Source organism: Budorcas taxicolor, chromosome 4 (assembly GCF_023091745.1).
Source record: "Budorcas taxicolor isolate Tak-1 chromosome 4, Takin1.1, whole genome shotgun sequence".
Classification (NCBI taxonomy): domain Eukaryota; kingdom Metazoa; phylum Chordata; class Mammalia; order Artiodactyla; family Bovidae; genus Budorcas; species Budorcas taxicolor.
Genome location: NC_068913.1, coordinates 68,132,641 through 68,150,217, shown reverse-complemented (window position 1 = coordinate 68,150,217; position 17,577 = coordinate 68,132,641). Strand labels below are relative to the sequence as shown.

General features: G+C 38.0%; 1 protein-coding gene across 2 annotated transcripts in view; it reads left to right on the top strand.

Moving 5' to 3' along the window:
- The window catches only part of PLEKHA8 (pleckstrin homology domain containing A8), a 62,671-nt gene that overhangs the window by 33,404 nt on the left and 11,690 nt on the right, over positions 1-17,577 (top strand). For both annotated transcript variants that reach the window (XM_052638843.1, XM_052638844.1), the window contains exons 6-12: positions 348-388; positions 2,191-2,348; positions 4,846-5,002; positions 5,363-5,448; positions 9,014-9,072; positions 9,442-9,572; positions 10,223-10,293. In XM_052638843.1, the coding sequence (XP_052494803.1) occupies positions 348-388; positions 2,191-2,348; positions 4,846-5,002; positions 5,363-5,448; positions 9,014-9,072; positions 9,442-9,572; positions 10,223-10,293 (703 nt within the window). The remainder of the gene's footprint in view (positions 1-347; positions 389-2,190; positions 2,349-4,845; positions 5,003-5,362; positions 5,449-9,013; positions 9,073-9,441; positions 9,573-10,222; positions 10,294-17,577) is intronic.

The window sequence follows — 17,577 nt, the reverse complement described above, 5'->3', positions numbered from 1 at the left end:
TTATATTTCCAGTGTTTGGTAAAATGCTGTATCATAGTTTGGTGTTTAATAATATTGTAATGAGTATAATTGTAATTACAAGAAAGCCAAGCATTTGAATATGGTATTTAGGTCCTTCAAGAGACCATTTTTCTTTTTCTTGGAAATTTGAGTACCCTTATTTGAATAACTATGAAAGACTGGTTGGGTTCAGTGACTCCTTTCTTTTGGCAGGACCTAAAATGATTCCTCTTGAGTAAGGTGGTGTGTTATGATCATATTTACCACTCTCATATGGGATAAAACTCTAAATATATTCTGTTGGGAGTTTTAACATGTGAACTTTCTTTTCTTTGCTTCTTTTAAAGATGAAACATCCTATTGTACCGATTCATAATTCATTGGAAAGGTACAGTAACAGTTTCTGTTTTTTATTCTAAAAATATAAAAATAAGGACATCAATATTCCTTGTTTTTTTTTTTAATAATATTTTATCATGTGGTGGTTTTTCTCGTGGGTTGAGATGATACCAAGGGAAACAGTGTCTCTGATTTTCCTCTTTTGGGTGAGCCTGAAGCAATGCAAACTTCATTCAACACTGACTACTAGTGAAGAGGTTTGCATTTCCCCAGGATATGGATCTCGTGCATCTTGTCTAGTAACTTTTCATCTCTTTGGTGCCTCAGTGTTGGAACCTCCTCTCTTGTGGAGGAGCTGAGCATTGATTTAAGTGTGCTTCCCTGGTGGCTCAGTAAAGCGTCTGCCTACAATGCGGGAGACCCAGGTTCAATTCCTGGGTCAGGAAGATCCCCTGGAGAAGGAAATGGCAGCCCACTACAGTATTCATGCCTGGAAAATCCCATGGACTGAGGAGCCTGGTGGGGTCCATGGGGTCGTAAAGAGTTGGACACGACTGTGTGACTTCACTTCACTTATCAGAAAAAAACAGTGCTATTTTGTTTAAAAATAAAAAGATAGCTTCACAGGTTGGAAAAAGGATGTAATATAAAAATCTGAATTATTGGAAAAAAGTACATATTTACACAGTTGTGTTCCAGTTATTAAATAAGGTCTTTACTTGGTTATTATTTCATATAAGCATTTCCATATTTTGACATAGTCTGTGTATCTGTCTTTTCAAGTTATAATGTAATATTTCATTTCTTTATATACTGTTTGCTTCTTTAGTACAAAGATTGTTCCTCAGTTTGGTTAACAATTTTCTCTTGACCTAAATATCTCTACAAGAAACATTTTGTAGATTTTTTTTTTCTTTTGAAAGTATTTCATCAGTATATACTCATATTTTTAATTACTGAGTTGAAATATAGTGTCTTTTTTACAAAACAAATGGTTTTTCTGGAATCACCACATAGCTTGGACCTTTTCCCTTTATTCTTTTTTTCCCCCTTTAATTTTATTAGTATAATACTGGCAAGAATACTGAAGTGGATAGCTATTCCCTTCTCCAGGGGATCTTGCTAACCCAGGAGTCAAACCCCGGTTTCCTGCATTACAGGCAAATTCTTTACCATCTGAGCTGCCAGGGAAGCCCCCTAGAGGAAAGTGTCTCTGTTCTAATTTGGCTGAGTTTAGTTATTTATAAGGTGTTATGATTGTCCCTTAGACAGAATCAGCTATTTCGCTTGCATGTTGAATAGCCTTTTGTGTTACCGTGAAGAGCAGCAGAGTCTCAGGATGTGTTGTGTCTTCCCAAGTTTTCCCTGTCTTCCTGGACCACAGCTTGTGGCTTCTAGTCAGTTAATTGCTAAGCAAACAAATGGGAGTAGTCAGTGATTTGAGACCTGAGAATAGGAACACCTCCCAGGGAGAAGCGGAGGAGAGTGAGAAAAGTGTTGAATGTGGCACCTATAGAAAAGCTGTTTGAAAACCAAAGAGCTGTCAGTGAATATTTCCTGTTGCTGGTGGGGAGCAGGAAGTTTGAGTAAGCTTAGGGTGCATAAAGAGCCATTCCTGGTTTCTGAACTCCAGCCTGGATTCAGGCCTGCTCCCAAACTCAGGAAGATACCTGTCTTGGAAGCAGGAGGGTGGGGTGAGAGATTTGGCTTGATTTAACAATTCTATTTTTTAATCAGTGTTAAAAGAAGTTGGTAATTATGAACCCTTTCTTCCAAGCCTCAGAATAAGATCATCTGTGCAGTCTATTTATGACCAAGTAATTGGACTTTTTTCCTTTTAAAAAATTTTAGGCAAATGGAGTTAAACAGTTGTGAAAATGGATCTTTAAATGTGGAAATAAATGATGATGAAGAAATCCTAGTGAGAAACAAGAGCTCCTTATGTTTGAAACCTGCAGAGACAGATTGCAGCGTATCAAGTGAAGAAAATACAGATGATAATACAACAGGTAAAAACAAAAAAGATGTGAAGCAAACTATTGACTAAAAGGATTGTGGGGGTTTGATTCATTATCCCTGATGTGATCCTTGATAGGGATTGACCTCAAGACAGTGTGCCAGGTAGCTCCTGAGGTTAGATAACACAGGTCACATGACACATTCTGCCATCCTGTCTGACCCTCATCTTGAAAAAGCAGAACGAAGAGGGATTTTCCCACTCATTGTTCTTAGCTGTGATGTTCATGGGCTTCAGTGAGCTGTAGCTGTCTGTGCTGACTTTTTTTAGAGAGTGTGAGTGTTAGAGCCTTCTCAGAATTTCAGTCCTTTGAACATAGACTATGATGTGAAACTTAAGGGTCTGCAACATTATGGCAATTCAATTTTCCATGCTCCGGATTTCTGATGAGGCCTGAGGATGACAGAATTCACCAGCCACCATCAGATTTTCACCTGGCCTTTTCTGTGTTCATCAAACCAAATTTCAAATTTAAGTAATAACCTGTGGTTGAAAATGCTGCCCTTTTGGATTTACTAATTTCATTGTCTCTAATCACTAAAACCAACTTCAGATCAGTCCATGACAGCGGTCTTAGAGCTTTTAATTGTATCATAGTAAGTATTAAATAGTTTGCAAATACAATTTTTTAGAAAGTTTTCTCCTCATCTACTCTGGTGAGTAGGGGGAAGAAAAGATGCATCTTTATAGCTGTTAATCTGCACCTAGCAGTCCATACATCACCGAAGTCTTATCCCTTGAGTAAATAATAAAGACAGGAGAATTTCAGTTAAGACAGTACTCTTGTTTATCTGACCCAGTAATTTTCTTCTAGGAATCTGTCCTCAGGGAATAGTCGATCTGAGGACAGGTATCTGTGGACAGGGATGACCTTTATGACGTTACAGTCACTTCTCATCATTCGTGGTAGTGGTGTTCTATACCGTTACTGCAGACCCTAAACTAGCAAATATTGAACCGTTGCTCCTAGGGGAAACACATGGTTAGGTTCTTGAAAGCTTCCCAGGTGACACTGGCGGGAAAGAACCCATCTGCCAGTGCAGGAGACGTAAGAGGCACGGGCTTGATTCCTGGGTCAGGAAGATCCCCTGCAGGAGGACATGGCAACCCTCTCCAGTATTCTTGCCTGGAGAATCCCATAGACAGAGGAGCCTGGGGGGCTACAGTCTATAGTATCGCAAAGAGTTGGACATGAAAAGACTCAGCACACACGCACATGTATAAAATAGATAACTAAGAAAGCTCTACTGTATAGCACAAGGAATCTACTCAGTACTCTGTAATGGCCTATGCTGCTGCTAAGTCACTTCAGTCGTGTCCGACTCTGTGTGACCCCATAGATGGCAGCCCACCAGGCTCCCCCGTCCCTGGGATTCTCCAGGCAAAAACACTGGAGTGGGTTGCCATTTCCTTCTCCAATGCATGAAAGTGAAAAGTGAAAGTGAAGTCACTCAGTCATGTCCAACTCTTAGCGACCCCATAGATTGCAGCCTACCAGGCTCCTCCATCCATGGGATTTTCCAGGCAAGAGTACTGGAGTGGGGTGCCATTGCCTATATGGGAAAAGAATCTTAAAAAGAATGGATATATGTATATATAACTGATTCACTTTGCTTGTATGCCTGAAACTAATACAACATTGTAAATCAACAATACTCCAATAAAAATTTAAAAAAGAAAAGAAAAAAATATCCCTCCTTCCAAAGGGAGAAAAAAGGCTGTGTTTATATTGTTGACTCATTGACATTGAACCCACAGCGTAGCACTATAACTCATGCCTGAACAAAGCTTATCTTATATAAGCTTACATATTAAATAACATGTGTTTTCTCCATAAGGCACATCACAGCCTTCTTTTGCTTAGAACAGTAGAAAGCACTACCCTTGGAGGGCCTTTTAAACAGCAGAATCAACAATGAAATGCACACAAATGCAAAAAACATGGCACTAAATAAACACATTTGTGTACCGTATGAAAGGTTAAACAAGAAGGCAGTATCACCTTGTTTAGCCTCAGTTGGGAACAAGTGTGTGAGGTAACTCAATTTTTTTTTTTACCACTCTGCACATATCTAAAATGACTGCAAGAATGCCATAAGCATTGATTTTAGTATTACAAATAAACTTCAACAGGCAAGCAAATCTGCAAAGATAGAAAACACTAATAATGAGGCTCAACTGTATTTATAATACTAAAATTTTAGAAACCACCTAAATACCCTCCACATAAGCATGATGCAATATTATATGATCATTAAAATCATGTTTTGAATTGTACTGAGTGATAATGAAAATATTTATATCAGTGAAAAGAAGCTGGGTGAAAATCTACATATATTTAAACCCAATTTTGTGTGTGATATGTAATATTTCACTCATTGATTTTTCTTTGTTTACACTCTGTGTTAGAAATGTTCAACAATGAATATGTGTATACATTAATCTTTGTAATAAATAAAGGTTACTAATAGGTATCTTCTGCAATGCAGTCCAAGGTGAGATGATGAAGGAAGATGGAGAGGAAAGCCTTGGAAATCATGACAGCGACTTGGCACAGCCTGAACTGCACTCCACAAGCAGCTCTCCAGAATCCCATTGGGAGGACCAAGAAGTCATCCCAACTTTCTTTAGTACCATGAACACCAGGTATTCTCTGCTCTTTCAAATCACTGACACTTGCATACCAGTCTTCCTCCAGAATAGAGATTGTGGCATACCATGTGTCTGCTTTATTGTTCACCTTGTCTGAAGCAGTGGAGAAGAAGGAATTGGATTGCAAGAATATATGCTGTCAATAAGTTTTAGCTTGCTTTGGTGAATTATCTTTGGAAAGTGATTTTATTAGACCATGTTGTAATAGGAAAACAATCACTGGGTCATGTTTGTGAATAAGGCTAAATGATTTGTTCTCAGAGGGGCAGCTGTTTTCGTGACTACCTCTGAACTGCAGAGCATGCTAATGTTGTATTTTTAATCTTTCCTCCTTTGTATCACTAAATTGTTTAGCTTTAGTGACATTGAACTTCTGGAAGACAGTGGCATTCCCACAGAAGCATTCTTAGCATCATGTTATGCTGTGGTTCCAGTATTAGGTAAGATTGCTAAATTTGCCTTTAATTCATTAGTCTCTGGAATCTGTTTCAATGAAGTTATTTTGTAGTAGAAATACACTGAACTATGTGTACAGTTAGATGACCCTTCTTACCTACCTGTTCATATCACCAGCCACATACAGTTAAAAAACTGTGTGACCTTAAGCATTATCACATATTTTCATTTCATTTCTAATTATGATTAATAATGATCCCAGAGGTGTGTAATGAAAAAAAGGAATTCTGTTTTCTAGAAATCATATTTAAGAGCAAAAGTGAAAGTATTAGTCGTTGAGGAACAGATCTTCAAATCCACTAGTAGTATGAAAATGGACATGAATTTGAGCAAACTCTGGGAGATAGTGGAGGACAGAGGAGCCTAGCACACTACAGTCCACGGGGTCCCAAAGAGTCAGACACAGCTTAGCAAGTGAACAACAACAACAACACTATGAAAAAGCATTTTACCACCTAAAACGTTTTCAGGTTAAAAAACATTACATATATAACTTTAAGTTTAAATTCCATTGACTTTTTATAGAGCCAGTAATACCAGGAATTGCTAATGTGTTAAAGTTTGCTGTAGAATCCATTTAACTATGTATCTCTTTTTTAAGTCAAGGTTTATTTTACATAGAACTTAACTGTTATAATTTAATGAATTTTGACAAACGCATCTACTGGTGTAATCAATCCTCTATCAAGACAGAATATGCTTTCATTATCCCAGAATGTCCCCTATTCCAGTCAGTCCCCAAACTGTCACCGAGCCCAAGGCAACCGTACTGCTTTCTGTCACTGTAGATTAGTTTTGTATGTTTTAAGATTTCAAATAAATGGAATCATGTTATGTACTCTTGCGTTACACTCTCAATGTAAAGGTTTCCTCTTTGTTGTTGTATTTATTAGGAACTCATTCCTTTTTATTGCTGAATAGTATTCAATTAAGGGAGTATACCCCAATTTGTTTATTCAGCCTTCTACTGACAGACATTTGGATAATTTCTTATTTGGGGCTTTGTTATTGTTGTTTAGTCTCTTAAGTCATATCCGACTCTTCTATGACCCCAGGGACTGTGGCCTGCCAAGCTCCTCTGGCCATGGAATTTCCCAGGCAGTATAACTGGAGTGGGTTGCCATTTCCTTCTCCAGGGGATCTTTCTGATCCAGGGATCCAACCCATGTTTTCTGCATTGACAGGTGGATTCTTAACCACTGAGCCACCAGAGGAGCCCCTGTTTGGGGCTATTATAAGTGAAATTGCTCTTGATATTTTTGTGTCTGTGGGCACATGTTTTCATTTTTCTTAATAACTTACAGTGAATTGCTGATTCTTAGGGTTTATACCTCTAATTTCGTAGAGTGGTTGTACTGTTGTACACTTCTAACAGTAATGTATGAGTATTCTGGTTGCTTCATATCCTCACTAGCACTTGATGGTATCAGTATTTTTGGTTTTAGCCATTCCTGTGAATGTTCAGTGGTATCTTGTTGTCGCTTTAATTTTTATTTCCCCGATGACTAATGATGTTGAGCACTTTTTCATATATCAACCATTACTGTCTCTTCCTTCTTGAAGTCTGTTCATATCTTTAATTTATTTTTAAAACTTGGTTAGTTTGCTTTTTATTATTGAGTTGAAAGAGTTCTTTGTGTGTTCTGAATAATGTTTAATTGTAGACATTCTTATTATGAATATTTCCCCCCAGACTATGGCTTGCTTGCTTCTTTTTTTAATGATGCCTTTTGAAGAGTGGAGTTTTAAATTTTCATTAAATCGATTTATTTTATTTCTTTTATTGTTAGTACTTGCAGTATCCTAAGAAATCTTTGCTTATCCCCAGAGTCATGAAAATACTCTTCTGTGTTGTCTTCTACACTCTTTATTTTTTACGTTTACTTCTACGATCCATCTTGAAATTAGTTTTCTATGTTGTGTGAGGTAAGGGTTGAGATTCCTTTTTTCTTTTCCTTTACCTTGTTGTTCAAGAACCATTTTTTTGTTGTTGTAAAAGCATCTTTTCCCTTTTACGTTACTTGGCAGTTTTTTGAAAATCAGTTGATCCCATAAGTGTGGATCTGTTTCTGGACTCTCTTCTGTTTCAGTAATCTGTTTTTCGTTACCCTAGAATTATAGTATCTTAATTACTGTGCCTCAGTTGTAAGGCTTGAAATCAGACAATGTAAATCATCTTCTTCAAGATGTTTGGCAATTCTAGGTCCTTTCAATGTCCATATGAATTTTAGCTTTTCAATTTCTATTAAAAAGTCTTTTGGGATTCAGTTGAATCTGTAACCAGTTACTAGGAAATTGATATCTCAAACAACATTGAGTCTTCTATGAATGTCTCTTCTATGAATGTGCTGTATCTCTCCATTTACTTAGGTCTTTATTTTCACAGCAAGGTTTTGTATAGTGTAAAGGTCTTACACGTCTTTTGGAGCCACCCAGCTAGCTCAGTCAGTAGGGCATGAGACTCTTACACATCTTTTGTTATGAATGGCTTTTTAAATTTTATGTTTCTTTATGCTATCAGGAGAAGTATATCATTTTCTAATTGTTCATTAATAGTGTACAGATACAGTTGACTTGTATTTTGAGTAGTTTTTTATTTATTTATTATTTTTTTTGTATATTGAGTAGTTTTTTATAATCATGAATGAGTTAGTTTTACAAAATATATTTTCTGTGTTTTTTGAAATTATCATTTTTGCCTGTACTTAATGTAATAAATTACATTGTTGGGGTGAATAAGCCTGCTATCTTGCTGTTTCTACCATCTTGGCGACTTATTTTGTATTTGTCTCATATATTTTTCTTTGTGTACTCCTTTCTTGATTTCTAGCCAATTAGTCAGTTTTTTTTTTCATATTCAATTTTACTTCCTCTTTTAGCTTTTTAGCTACCTTTGTTCCTGCCTTTCTTTTGGATGAGTCAAGTATTTTAGAATTTTATTACATTTTGTCTTTTTAGCTATACTCTTTGTGTGTTTTTTTCTTTTAATTTGCTCATCCAACAAAAATATTTAAGCTACTATATATAATTTAAAATTTTCTAGCAGACATATTAAATCTGTAAACCAAAACAGATAAAGATAATTTTAACAATGTATTTTATCTAACTTGGTATATACAATGTATCATCTGAACTTGGACTCAGTATAAAAGAATCATTAATGAGCCTTTTTTTTGATACTAGGTCTTTGAAGTCTGGTACATTTATACTTACTGCACATTTCAGTTTGGAATAGGTACATTGATTGCCAGGTGTTCAATAGCCACATATCTACCGGCTACCATATTGGACAGTGCAGCCCTAAGGATTACAATATACATTCTCAATTTAAGATTATCCTCACGTGCCCATAAGGCCTCATTGTAGTTACTCACTTAAGAGCAGTATAGTAGAAAAAAGTCATGACAGTGTCCCAGAAATCTTTGAAGCTTATGTTTCAAAGAAAATGATTTAAAAGCAAAAAATGAAAGTTGGGGGTGTTATCCATTAAGTTTATTTTCCACTTGAAAAAATTGCTTTTTCAATGATGTTCCCAATTTTTTCTTCTAGACAAACTTGGCCCTACGGTGTTTGCTCCTGTTAAGATGGATCTAGTTGGAAATATTAAAGTGAGTATACTAGCTTGTCTCTGAAGACTTTATTTGGAGGGAGTAGTTGCATGAAATCATATTCAAAAACAAATGGTTGTTGAGTTTATACTCAGGATAAAAAGCATAGGCCAGCTGTAAGAGCCTTTCTCATAGGGAAAAAAAAATACTTTAAAAACAGTACCTTAAAATCCTCAAACTAACTATTTAAATCTGGCTTAAACCCAATAAGAATTCTCAAACAAAACGGATTACTTGGAAAACATAAAGAAGAAGGTAATAGAGGCTTAATTTATTTTAATTTCTTAGAGGCCTGCTTAACAAACTTATGTAAACAGACTTGCTTGATAGCTTTAGCACTTTTAACTTATGTCTCTGCTTTTCCTGCAGAAAGTAAACCAGAAGTATATCACCAACAAAGAAGAGTTTACCACACTCCAGAAGATTGTGCTACACGAAGTGGAGGCCGATGTAGCCCAGGTTAGGAACTCAGCTACGGAAGCCCTCCTGTGGCTGAAGAGGTGAGGTGGCTGGGGTGGGGCAGCAGGTGAAATCTAGTCAAGTTGAAATGTTACCTGCAATAAAATTGTTAGGTGAAGGAGGCTACTTCTAAGTGAAGGCTGTAACTCAGTTGTACAAAAGGCCTGGTGAATAGAACGCCAACTTTTTGTTTTTTCCTCTATCTTGATAGTTATGAAACATTGTTCATATTAATAGAATATATAAGATAGCAATCATAAAGGACAGTAAAGCTGATTCATTTGTCTTTAAGTCAGTGGATCACAATCTGTAGCAGCATCAGAATCACCTGGAGGGCTTATTGAAAAAAACAGAGATTGCCCCACCCAAACTCCACAGTTTCTGATTCAGCAAGCCTGGAGTGGGGCCCTGAAATTTGCATTACTGGCTAGTTTCCAGGTGATTCTGAAGCTGCTGGTCTTGGGACCACATTTTGAAAACCACTGTTTATATATTTCAGCTAAGAATGATCTAGGGCAAGCTAAAAGGAAATCACAGGGAAGAACCATAGAAAGGACAGCCATGTGACTTGATCTGTTTATTGCTGTGCCCAAGATACTGTTGAAAAAGAAGCTTAGGTCTGCCATTTTTTCGTACCCATTCAATATAAGTGAACTTTGGAAATAATATTTCCTCCTCTTTTTTGTTTTAGAGGTCTCAAATTTTTGAAAGGATTTTTGACTGAAGTGAAAAATGGAGAAAAGGACATCCAGACAGCCCTGAGTAAGTGTTCTTTACATTTTGATTGATTAATTGAAGCAGATGTGGAATGGAGACCCCTGGAGGAAGAGACAGGGTATGCTTTTCAAGATTTGATTTCGTTTCTTTTCTATTTCATCATTATTGTTTCTTATGTGCTTTGTTAAAAAAGAACCTTTGAGATAGTGACCTGCTAATTTACATCTAATTTATTAAAAATCAGTTTATCTTAAAGAAGAGCTAAATTGATAGAGAACTATCTTTTAATAGGAAAACCTAATATTCTAAAGAAGTCAGTTCTTCTTAAATAAATCCTTATGTGTCATGAGCCATACATAATTTTCCCAGGCTTCCCTGCCTGGAAACTTGCTGATGTGCCATGAAACAATATAAAGCTGATATTTCTGTAACATTGTATAAAAAATTTAGATAACTTAATCCTAACATCAGCCTGTTTTTGCAGGTCAGGTTATAGAAATTCTGAAAGATTAAAAGACTTGCTAAGACCACAAAGGATATGGAGCAGGGTCAATTTGGGGTTGCTGTCTCCAGGGTCTTCATTTTTCCCACAAAAGGTCTTCTCCACCATCCCTGAGCTACCTGCATTTTGGGGCTTCTCATTTATCCTTGAATTTCGAAGACAGTATCAATTATATTGTCCACTGTGTATCCTGATTTTAGTACTAAAAGTATATTCACCATGACAATTAGGACCTCCTAACCAGTATCTATCAAATTTTATGACTTTGTGGAGTGATTAAGATCATGGACTTTCTGGATAGTGTTGTGCCCTTAGGCAATTTACTTAACTTTTCTGTGCCTCAAGTTTCCTCATCTATAAAATAGGAATGATGATTTGATTTCCCTAATAAGATTATTGTAAAGATTAAGTAAATTTCAGTTCAGTTCAGTTCAGTTGCTCAGTCGTGTCTGACTCTTTGCAACCCATGAATCGCAGCACACCAGGCCTCCCTGTCCATCACCAAATCCCGGAGTTCACTCAGACTCAAGTCCATCAAGTCAGTGATGCCATCCAGCCATCTCATCCTCTGTCATCCCCTTCTCCTCCTACCCCCAATCCCTCCCAGCATCAGAGTCTTTTCCAATGAGTCAACTCTTCGCATGAGGTGGCCAAAGTACTGGAGTTTCAGCTTTAGCATCAGTCCTTCCAAAGAAATGCCAGGGCTGATCTTCTTCAGAATGGACTGACTGATTGGATCTCCTTGCAGTCCAAGGGACTCTCAAGAGTCTTCTCCAACGCCACAGTTCAAAAGCATCAATTCTTCGGCGCTCAGCCTTCTTCACAGTCCAACTCTCACATCCATACATGACCACTGGAAAAACCATAGCCTTGACTAGATGGACCTTTGTTGGCAAAGTAATGTCTCTGCTTTTCAATATGCTATCTAGGTTGGTCATAACTTTCCTTCCAAGGAGTAAGCGTCTTTTAATTTCATGGCTGCAGTCACCATCTGCAGTGATTTTGGAGCCCAAAAAAATAAAGTGTGACACTGTTTCCACTGTTTCCCCATCTATTTCCCATGAAGTGATGGGACCAGATGCCATGATCTTCGTTTTCTGAATGCTGAGCTTTAAGCCAACTTTTTCACTCTCCACTTTCACTTCATCAGGAGGCTTTTTAGTTCCTCTTCACTTTCTGCCATAAGGGTGGTGTCATCTGCATATCTGAAGTTGTTGATATTTCTCCCAGCAATCTTGATTCCAGCTTGTGCTTCTTCCATCCCAGCGTTTCTCATGATGTACTCTGCATATAAGTTAAATAAGCAGGGTGACAATATACAGCCTTGACGTACTCCTTTTCCTATTTGGAACCAGTCTGTTGTTCCATGTCCAGTTCTAATTGTTGCTTCCTGACCTGCATACAGATTTCTCAAGAGGCAGGTTACGTGGTCTGGTATTCCCATCCCTTTCGGAATTTTCCACAGTTTATTGTGATCCACGCAGTCAGAGGCTTTGGCATAGTCAATAAAGCAGAAATAGATGTTTTTCTGGAACTCTCTTGCTTTTTCCATGATCCAGCGGATGTTGGCAATTTGATCTCTGGTTCCTCTGCCTTTTCTAAAACCAGCTTGAACATCAGGGAGTTCACGGTTCACATACTGCTGCAGCCTGGCTTGGAGAATTTTGAGCATTACTTTACCAGCGTGTGAGATGAGTGCAATTGTGCGGTAGTTTGAGCATTCTTTGGCATTGCCTTTCTCTGGGATTGGAATGAAAACTGACCTTTTCCAGTCCTGTGGCCACTGCTGAGTTTTCCAAATTTGTTGGCATATTGAGTGCAGCACTTTCACAGCATCATCTTTCAGGATTTGAAATAGCTCCACTAGAATTCCATCACCTCCACTAGCTTTGTTCGTAGTGATGCTTTCTAAGGCTCACTTGACTTCACATTCCAGGATGTCTGGCTCTAGGTGAGTGATCACACGATCGTGATTATCTTGGTCGTGAAGCTCTTTTTTGTACAGTTCTTCTGTGTATTCTTGCCACCTCTTCTTAATATCTTCTGCTTCTGTTAGGTCCATACCATTTCTGTCCTTTATCGAGCCCATCTTTGCATGAAATGTTCCCTTGGTATCTCTAATTTTCTTGAAGAGATCTCTAGTCTTTCCCATTCTGTTATTTTCCTCTATTTCTTTGCACTGTTCACTGAAGAAGGCTTTCTTATCTCTTCTTGCTATTCTTTGGAACTCTGCATTCAAATGCCTATATCTTTCCTTTTCTCCTTTGCTTTTCACTTCTCTTCTTTCCACAGCTATTTGTAAGGCCTCCCCAGACAGCCATTTTGCTTTTTTGCATTTCTTTTCCATGGGGATGGTCTTGATCCCTGTCTCTTGTATAGTGTCACAAACCTCAGTCCGTAGTTCATCTGGCACTCTATTTCTAAGTAGGTTTATGCATGTGAAAAGATCAGAAATTTGGCATATAGTAAGTACTTGAAAGTGAAAGTGAAGTCACTCAGTCCTGTCCAGCTCTTTGCGACCCTGTGGACTGTAACCTACCAGGCTCCTCCGTCCATGGGATTTTCTAGACGAGTACTGGAGTGGGCTGCCATTTTCTTCTTCAGGGGATCTTCCCAACCCAGGGATCGAACCTGGGTCTCTGGCATTGCAGACAGGCACTTTACCATCTGAGCCACCAGGGAAGCCCAGTAAACACTTACAGAGGTTAACTCTATTGCTGTTTATATTCTCATCATCAAGACATATGCACAGTTAATAACCTACCAGAAAATGGGGCTTATTTGTCCCAAATCAGAAATGGAACGTTTACAAAGCTCAGTTGCTAAGCCCGAAATTTCCCTCCAGACTGACTTAGTATGGAAATTTCACACTGGAAGGAAGATGCCACCACCTGCACCTGCAAGAAGATGCAGATAACGGGATTCATCACTGGGTTCCTGGTGGTGCACTCTGCTTGTCACAAGAGGCTACTGCTTTGTGATTGTCACACTGCTGTGTGAGGGGAAGGGCGGGATGCTGATCTCATTACCCCTCTGCTGGAGCTAAGATAGAGGAGAACCCAGCTGCTTACCTTGGAGATCGAGAGGAAGTTGAAGATACACCATTTCTGCCTTGCCCCATTCCTATTTTTCCCCTATCTTTTACTTTATTTGGAGACTGGGCCCAGAGATGTTGACTTTGTGAAGAGAGAGGATACTTGAAGGGTAAATGCTGCTTCAAAGCTGAAATAATCACAGCCAGTCTCAGCTTTTCCTTCTTTCTCTTCCCTGCTGGACTACTTTTAGTGCAAAGGAAAGGGGGACTGTAAACTTGAGATTTTCATGCTGATGCTTAGGATTATTTCAGAGGTTTTCATGATTTAAATCATCTTTGCTTACTGGGATTCCTAGTTTCCTGCTGCTGTTCAACGTGGACGGAGAAAGCTCTCCTAACCCCCCCCTCCCCTCTGAACACAGATACAACAAGCTTTGTACAAACAAATAGAGCTTTATAAGAAATGTTACACATTAACTACTCAGAACCAATAGGCTCCTTGATGCATATTTCTTCTAGACTAATGGCTTCTTTTTTTTTTCATTTTGAAATAATAGCCTTTATAAGTAGAACTTTTGTCTAAAATGAGGTGGTTTGGGTATGTAGGTTAAAGAGTGGGTATGTGTAATTTATATGACATATATAAGCAAATTAGCTTACATTTTTTCATTCTAAAATTGAGTTTGAGTTATAGTAATAACAGCTACTGTTTATAGAGCACTCAGTGTTGGCATGACACAAGGTTCTCCATAAACATCTTATTTAATCTGAGTACTCCCCTTTTACAGTGATAAACTAAACTTTAGAGAAGATAAGTACTTTCCCTAGGGTTTCAGATCCAGATCAGTGGATCTCAGAGTGGTCCAAGGGCAGCAGCATCTGAAAACTTATTAGAATTGCAGACTACTGGGTCCCACGTTACACCTGCTGACTCAGAAACTCCTGAAATGGGACCCAACAGTGCATGTGATCCCAAGTCATTTAAGTGATTCTAATGCATGCTACAATTTGAAACCCATTCATCCAGAGCTGGAATGGTGAAGCTCACGTGTGGCTAGGCTACATTTGGTTACTTGGGAATTTTGACTGCCTCTAAATGATTATTAATTAAGCAGGAATAAAAGTACTGAAATTAGTTACCCATAGTATCAGTTAATTTTGCCTCCTTTTCATGATAATGGACTGGTTATCCAATGCCTGAACATTTTTCCTAACCTAGGAACAGCAGGACAATTAGTGGGGATAAATTAAGGGTAAACCTTGATGACACTCCCAAATTTGAAATCCATTGCTTAAGACAGGTTTTGAGGTAAATGCTCATAAAACTTGCATAGTCTTAATGGCTTATGATATGTAAAAGTTGGAAATGACAAAATGAAAGTAGTGACATCTATCAACTTTCTGGAAAATGCATGTATAGTCATTGGATTGCTGCAGTTCTGTGACCTAGAATGAGTTTTCAGCATCTAGAAGGAGGCCATCAGCTTTACACTGCCTCCTTTTGCATTTGAGCCATCTCTTAGATCCCCCATAATGATGATCAGAGTGGAATATTTTGGGTGGTCTCATGGCAAGAGCTGTTCTGAACTCCAGTGTCCTCTGATATTCTCTAGAGATCATTCTAAGGAGAGAATTGGGTACACAAAGCAAATGTGTTTAATGATCCACCTTGTAGCTAAGCCCCTCCATTCACAGATGCCACGTCAAAAAGGGGCTTCAGAAAGCACCCTTGTAAGTGAAAGGAAGAAAAGTTGCTCTGCCATTTCATGCACCATTGTACTAAATGTTATATGCTCTGCAGTACTCCCTCAGCAGGGTAGTGTATTGCCACATCCCTCACCTCCGAATGATTTCATAAATGTCAGATAAACATTAACCTAACCAAGATCTCTAGCACAGAATAGGAAGAAAAAATAGAGGATACTCAGTTATACAGTTAATATAAAAGGCTTTCACAAATAAGGAGAGCTGTGTGAGAGAGAGAAAATCAGACCTTGTAATTAGATATTTGACATCAAATCATAACTTGATCTAACTGTTCTGAAAGTATGGGACATGTGAATGAAGTCATGCCCTCTTCAGAACTATTCACAGCATGTGCTCTAATGGCGGAACTGGCTTACAGTACAAGTTTTCACCTCCATGGTGCCTGAAGGTAACAGAGGAAATCTCTGGGTACTTGTTTCATCTCTGTCAACAGGTTATTGAGTTAGCTTTTCTCCACACTATTCATTTTGCCTGAAACTTAGTCAGTGTAAAGAATTTGGGGGGTTTTCCTAGTAGTAGGTCTTTTGGTGTGTGTGTTCAATTTTGTTCAACTCCTTGCAACCTTGTGGCCTGTAGCCGGCCAGGCTTCTCTGTCCCTGGAATTTTCCAGGTGAGAATACTGGAGCAGGTTGCCATTTCCTACTTCAAGATGTCTTTCCAACCCAGGGATCGAACCATGACTCCTGCGTCTTCTGCTTGGCAAGTGGATTCTTTACTGCTGTGCCACCTGGAAAGCCCATTTAAATTATAGCAAATATTTATCACTTGGCCAAATATATAAACACAATTCCACCTACTACCTCATGACCCCATTACTTCCAGAGAAGATCTTCATCCAGAATTTGTAGTTTATTATTATATAATAAATGTTTTTATACATTTACTATATATTTATGTGTCCATAAACAGTATCTATAATATATTGCATGTTTTAAATTCATATACATGGTGTCACATTATACACACTATTCCTTTTTCACTCGGTATATTCAGATTTATTTACTGCTTATTCACTTTCAGACCTTTCTTTGTTCATGATTCTTGTCTGAGGACTTCCTGATTTAGCTCATTTGGAGAACTGAGATAATTCGTGTTTCCTGAGCTCAGTGAATGATTGATTCCACGCTTCCTGCCTTTACTTGTCTGCTTCTCAAGCTCTCTCTTAAAACTTGGATTTGTATTTCTCCTTTGTCCAATCCAAAGTAACTTTGTAAGTCCTTAGTAGTTATAGATTTACAATAAACACTCTCATGCATTCTGCTTCTGGACAGAATAGCTGTCCATCAGCAGTAATGGAAAGGTTGTTGGTACTCAGATACTGTAATAGGTTGAGGCATCATTTCTAAATACTTCATAGAAAGGTTTTGACTAACCATTAAAAAAAATCAGATCAGCGTTATTTCCATAAATAGAATAAGTTTCCAATTTTTTTCAAGATATGGCTGGGAAAAGGCACATTTTTCAGTTTCATCATTTTGTTTTATCACAAAGAATAAACGTCAGTTTTGTCAGAATGCTTTAATGTAACAGGAGTGCCCTAAGTTCTAACTGCTTTTAGTTTTGTGACCTTGGGCAGGTAACTATCTCTCTGAGTCTTCTGTTTTTTTTCATCCATAAAAAGAAAAGAATTGGGCAAGGTGATTGTCAGTGCTTCCTACTCAGAAATTTTGATTCGGTTTCTAAGGAACTGACACATTTAAAAGAACTGGAAGAAGGGAATCATTTATGTCTTTCAGAGGCCAAAAATACTTCCAGATTATAGAACATGCATTATGATAATGAATGGGTAGTTCAGTGAAGATTAATGTATTTCATTTTCTAATCTTCTCTAGGTAACCAAAATAGGTCAGGCTTATGGACTTCATCCTAATTTAATGCATCCTCACGTGGCAGGGTTATGTGCAGCCCTAGAAGTCACCTAAGGACTTTGATCAAGTCTTTATCTTTTATGAGTTTTATTTGTTGGTCTTCAATTGCAGAAGTGGTCTTCCTAGGCCTGTTTCAGGACCCAGCCAAAATTCTCTGC